At 44.1% G+C, this 4299-nt stretch overlaps 1 protein-coding gene across 1 annotated transcript; it reads left to right on the forward strand.

Annotated features, from left to right (window-relative positions):
- The first annotated feature begins 226 nt into the window (after positions 1-226).
- On the forward strand, positions 227-1036 carry LOC105102070 (acylpyruvase FAHD1, mitochondrial). The gene has a single exon (XM_010995333.3). The coding sequence runs from the start codon at positions 244-246 to the stop codon at positions 874-876; it is 633 nt and encodes a 210-aa protein (XP_010993635.2). The 5' UTR covers positions 227-243; the 3' UTR covers positions 877-1036.
- The last annotated feature ends 3263 nt before the right edge of the window (positions 1037-4299 follow it).

Consider the following 4299-nt stretch of genomic DNA (forward strand, 5'->3'; position numbering starts at 1 on the left):
TATCACCTAAAACTACTCTAGAGTGTCAGGAGTATTCCCCTGGCAACATTTTTCTTGCACAGAAAGTAGAGAAATGCTATGAGTTATTAAAAGATTGAAAAATTGCTTTATTTTACTTCCTATGGATTGTAATACTGATTATTCCTTGTCATTAACATGTTGGTGTGGAAACCAAATTAAATTTAAACAAATCAAGAAACACTTGGACAACGGGCAGGAGCCATGGGACAGCGGGCAGGAGCCATGGCTGCCACCAGGCCGCTGTCCCGGTTCTGGGAGTTGGGGAAGAACATCGTGTGGGTGGGCAGGAACTATGCGGATCGAGTCAGGGAGATGCAGAGCGCGGTGCCGAGCGAGCAGTTGCTCTTCCTGAAGCCGCCCTGGCTTAACGCCCCCGAGGGCTCGCCGGTCCTGATGCCCGCCTGCAGCCGCAACCTGCACCGTGAGCTCGAGCTGGGCGTACTGATGAGCAAGCGCGGCCGCGCCGTCCTGGAGGCCACGGCCATGGCCTACGTGGCCGGCTATGCCCTGTGCCTGGACATGACCACCAGGGATGTGCAGGACGAGTGCAAGAAGAAGGGGCTGCCTTGGACTCTGGCCAAGAGCTTCACGGCCTCCTGCCCCGTCAGCGCTCTCGTGCCCAAAGAGAAGTTCCCTGACCCTCACAACCTGAAGCTCTGGCTCAAGGTCTATGACGAACTCAGGCAGGACGGTGAGGCATCCTCCATGATTTTTTCCATCCCCTACCTCATCAGCTACGTTTCTAAGATAATGACCTTGGAAGAAGGAGATATTATCTTGACCGGGACGCGAAAGGGAGTGGGATCTGTTAAAACGATGAGATCCAGACTGGCATACACGGGGTCATCGGTATGAAATTTAAGGTGGAAAGGCCAGAATATTGAGTCTATACAAAGCACCCTAGCTTATTAACACAAGTTTCAGGGCAGAAGGGAGCAAGACAAAAGCAAGCAAGCAAAGGTTATTTAATTAAATATGACAATTTTTAATAAGAAGCCAATTTTTTTAAATGATTAGATTAACTGAATCACAGTACTGTACACCAGAAGTTAATACAACATTGTAAATCAACTATACTTAAATTAAAAAGGGGATGTAAATTAATAAGTGTTTGTATTGCTATACCTCAACCCAAGGAAGATGGACCCTCCAAGAAAAACCTGATCTAGAAGAGTTGGACTAGAAACAGAAATGAGAAACAGTGCTTTCTAGGAAACAACAAATCACACGTTCAGAAGACTTCCTTTCCTAAAACTCGACTGGATAAGACTTTTTTCATTGGGTCATTTCTGGGATCAGGTGTTCAAGACTTAAAATCTGCAAAGGAAGCAGAAAAGCACGTTCCCCAAATTTTCTTGATTGTGAAAATCATCTGGAGGTATTTGTAAAAATAAAAATTCCCAAATTACTGCCCCCCCCAAAAAAACTTTAAGTAGCCTTCATCTTTGTGATGGTACTCATGATACTGAGACATAAGAGGATAATGTGGTTTTTATGGACATTAGAATTAGTACTATTTTCTATGACCTTCAACAACTCTTAGTGAAGTACGTTAGCCAACTTTTAATGACTTTTTTCATTTGCATTAATTAATTAATCCATGTATTTATGGATTTGCAATTGTTATGGCTGTAAATATTTTATATGAACTAATTAGCAATATTTTATTCAAATCATGATAAAACACTGGGTTTTCTGCAGGCAGGGCTCTGTTACATGGACTAAAGATAGTCTGTTCTCCTCAAGCCGTGTCCCCTGCTGAAGAACTGGTGGAGATGGAAGAAATTGTTCTTAGTGGTCCAGTAGCACGAGTGCTCTTACTGGGGAATATGATAGTCCTGGTGTTCCAAGTCCCTAAGGTTCTTGACAAAAGTCTCAGATGAAATGCATTCATTACCTTTTCTTTTCAGATTTTCCCCACTGTTCTTCCCAGCTGGAGAAAAGGTGAAGAAGCCACACTCACTTCTTCTTGTTCTTTTCTAGGAGGAGGTTGAACATTATCCTTCCCTACCCTCTAGTAATCAAAGGTGACAGAGGATGCTTCTTTCTGATAAAACAGCCAAATGGAAGGGCAGTGTGGCAGACTGATGCACAGGATGCCTGAGAGAATTCACAGAGGTGAAGGAATCAGCCAGAGATAACAATCAGAAAACCAGGAATGGCTTCCGTTAGCACCCCCGATGCACATGAAGATGGCAGGTGCCATTCTGCCCTGGAGAGAGCAGTATTACCGGGCACAGGAGCACAACCCAGGTCTGTCACAGATAATCACAGACCTGAAATCCTGAGGGGTACTTTTTGCTTGAGGAAATGAAGCTCTTAATGCCTTCTGCCAAAAGAATGAACTGTTCTGATGTGAGGAAATGGGGAGAGTCAACAGGAGCCATGCTTGGAAAGACTGAAAAATGCCAAAGTGGGGATTCTGGCATCCAAAGGCCACAGGAGGTGCAAGGCGGTGACAAAGTGGAGGAAAGTACAAAGAAGGCCTGACACAGCCTGTGTCCCTGCAGATTCTGATGTAGCCAGACTAGCCTCCTGGTGTCCTTGAACCCTCCAGGCATGCATCTGCATTAGGGCCTCCACACTTCTTTCTTCTGGTGCAAGATCTATAAGGCCACCTTCAATGCCACAATGCCATTCTGAGGCTAACCATTCAAAGTTAGTGCACGGTCCACAGGTTTAAAGGTGCAGTCCCCAACAAGACTGCCCTCCCTTTAGATGCCAGCTGCAAGTTCAGGGGTCTACAGGCTACCCACACTCTGAGCAACTGAGTATAAATTTAGGAAGGTTTCTGTGACCTGTTCTGGTCTGATAATTTGCTAGAATGACTCACAGCAATCACAAAAGTGCTATACTCATAATTACAGTTTTATTATGAAGGATACAAATCAGGACCAGCCAAATAAAGAGACGAGGCAAGGATGAAGAAGGTCCCAAACACAGAGCTTTCCTAAATTCTCTCTGAGGGATCAGGCTGCATCACTCTCCTGGCACACTGATGTGTTCATCAACTAGACAGCTTACCTGAGCCTCAGTGTCTTGAGTTTTTCTTGGGGTTTCATTACGTAGTCATAACTGAATCATCTGGCTGCATGACTGAGTTCAGTTTCCAGCCCCCATCCTTCCTAGAGGTCAAGAGGTTGTGTGGACATCACGTATCAACCCTTTAATCACATGATTGTTTTCTTCAGCATGGCCAAGTCCATCAGAGCCATCTCATTAGCATAAACTCAGATAGGCTAAGATGTTCACATAGAGCAAGGATACTCCTATAACTCAGGAGATGTCAAAGATATAGATGTTACCTCCTAGGAACCAAGGACAAAGACTGGACAAATGATTATACAACAGATTATCCCCTCGTTTTTGTCCATGGCTCCGTTAAATGATCATATTTGTCTGAACTTCTACATTTGGTGTAGCCTTTATATAACAAGAATATTAATATGAATATGCCTAACATTTGGAGGAGCTGGGATTGGGTGGGGATTTTCCCTGTTAAAATAGAAGTCAAAAGATCCTAGCTCATTACTGGAACCCCATCTGGTCATTAATAATTAATCCCATCCATCATTATATTGTATGACCCAAATGTCTCCCAGGATAGGTCCTCTCAGGTGTGCAGGCTTCTATTCAACCTTGTCACCTTCCAAAAGTAGGAGTGGTCTCAGTAATACATGGCTTCACCCTTTCAGGTATCTGGTATAATTGAATGAAAAGACAATATCCTCTCTGAGCCTTTTTTGAAGCATTAATATAGTAACGGGTTTTTCCTAACTACCCAATCCATTTATTCATTTCTTTATGCTCAGTTACTATTCCTTCTTTTCTCCATTTAGACCCAAAGTTTTCCACCATTGGAAGGGAGTTTATGTTCAGCCACTGTGCTGGTTTAGATTGTAGACTACAATACTAGATGAGCAAGTGTCTCTCCCTTGGTCCACTGTTACTCATAGAAGGCAGGGTTACATAGGTGCACATACTCAGTCCATCACATCAACCCATCTCTGCATTGCTCCAGCCCTTCAGTGTCCACTCACTTCGTGGAACCAGGTGGCCACCTAAAGTGAGCACCCTGGGATACCCACTGACCAGCTCAAATTACTTACACTCCTGGTAGGGGGTTTTTCTGATGGTCATTGATTGACATGTCTTACTTTAATGCACCCTTCAAATTTCCATGGTGATTTCTACAGGATTCTCCCCAACCCAAGCATCCTTTAATAGGCCAGTTGTCCATTGCCTGTCTGCTAACCTCATAGACAGGCCATTGGCCAC

The sequence above is a fragment of the Camelus dromedarius genome, chromosome 26 (genome assembly GCF_036321535.1).
Source record: "Camelus dromedarius isolate mCamDro1 chromosome 26, mCamDro1.pat, whole genome shotgun sequence".
In the NCBI taxonomy this organism is placed as follows: domain Eukaryota; kingdom Metazoa; phylum Chordata; class Mammalia; order Artiodactyla; family Camelidae; genus Camelus; species Camelus dromedarius.

Excerpts from the sequence above, each read along its gene's own strand:
- LOC105102070 (XM_010995333.3), top strand. The coding sequence starts at position 244 with ATGGCTGCCACCAGGCCGCTGTCCCGGTTCTGGGAGTTGGGGAAGAAC.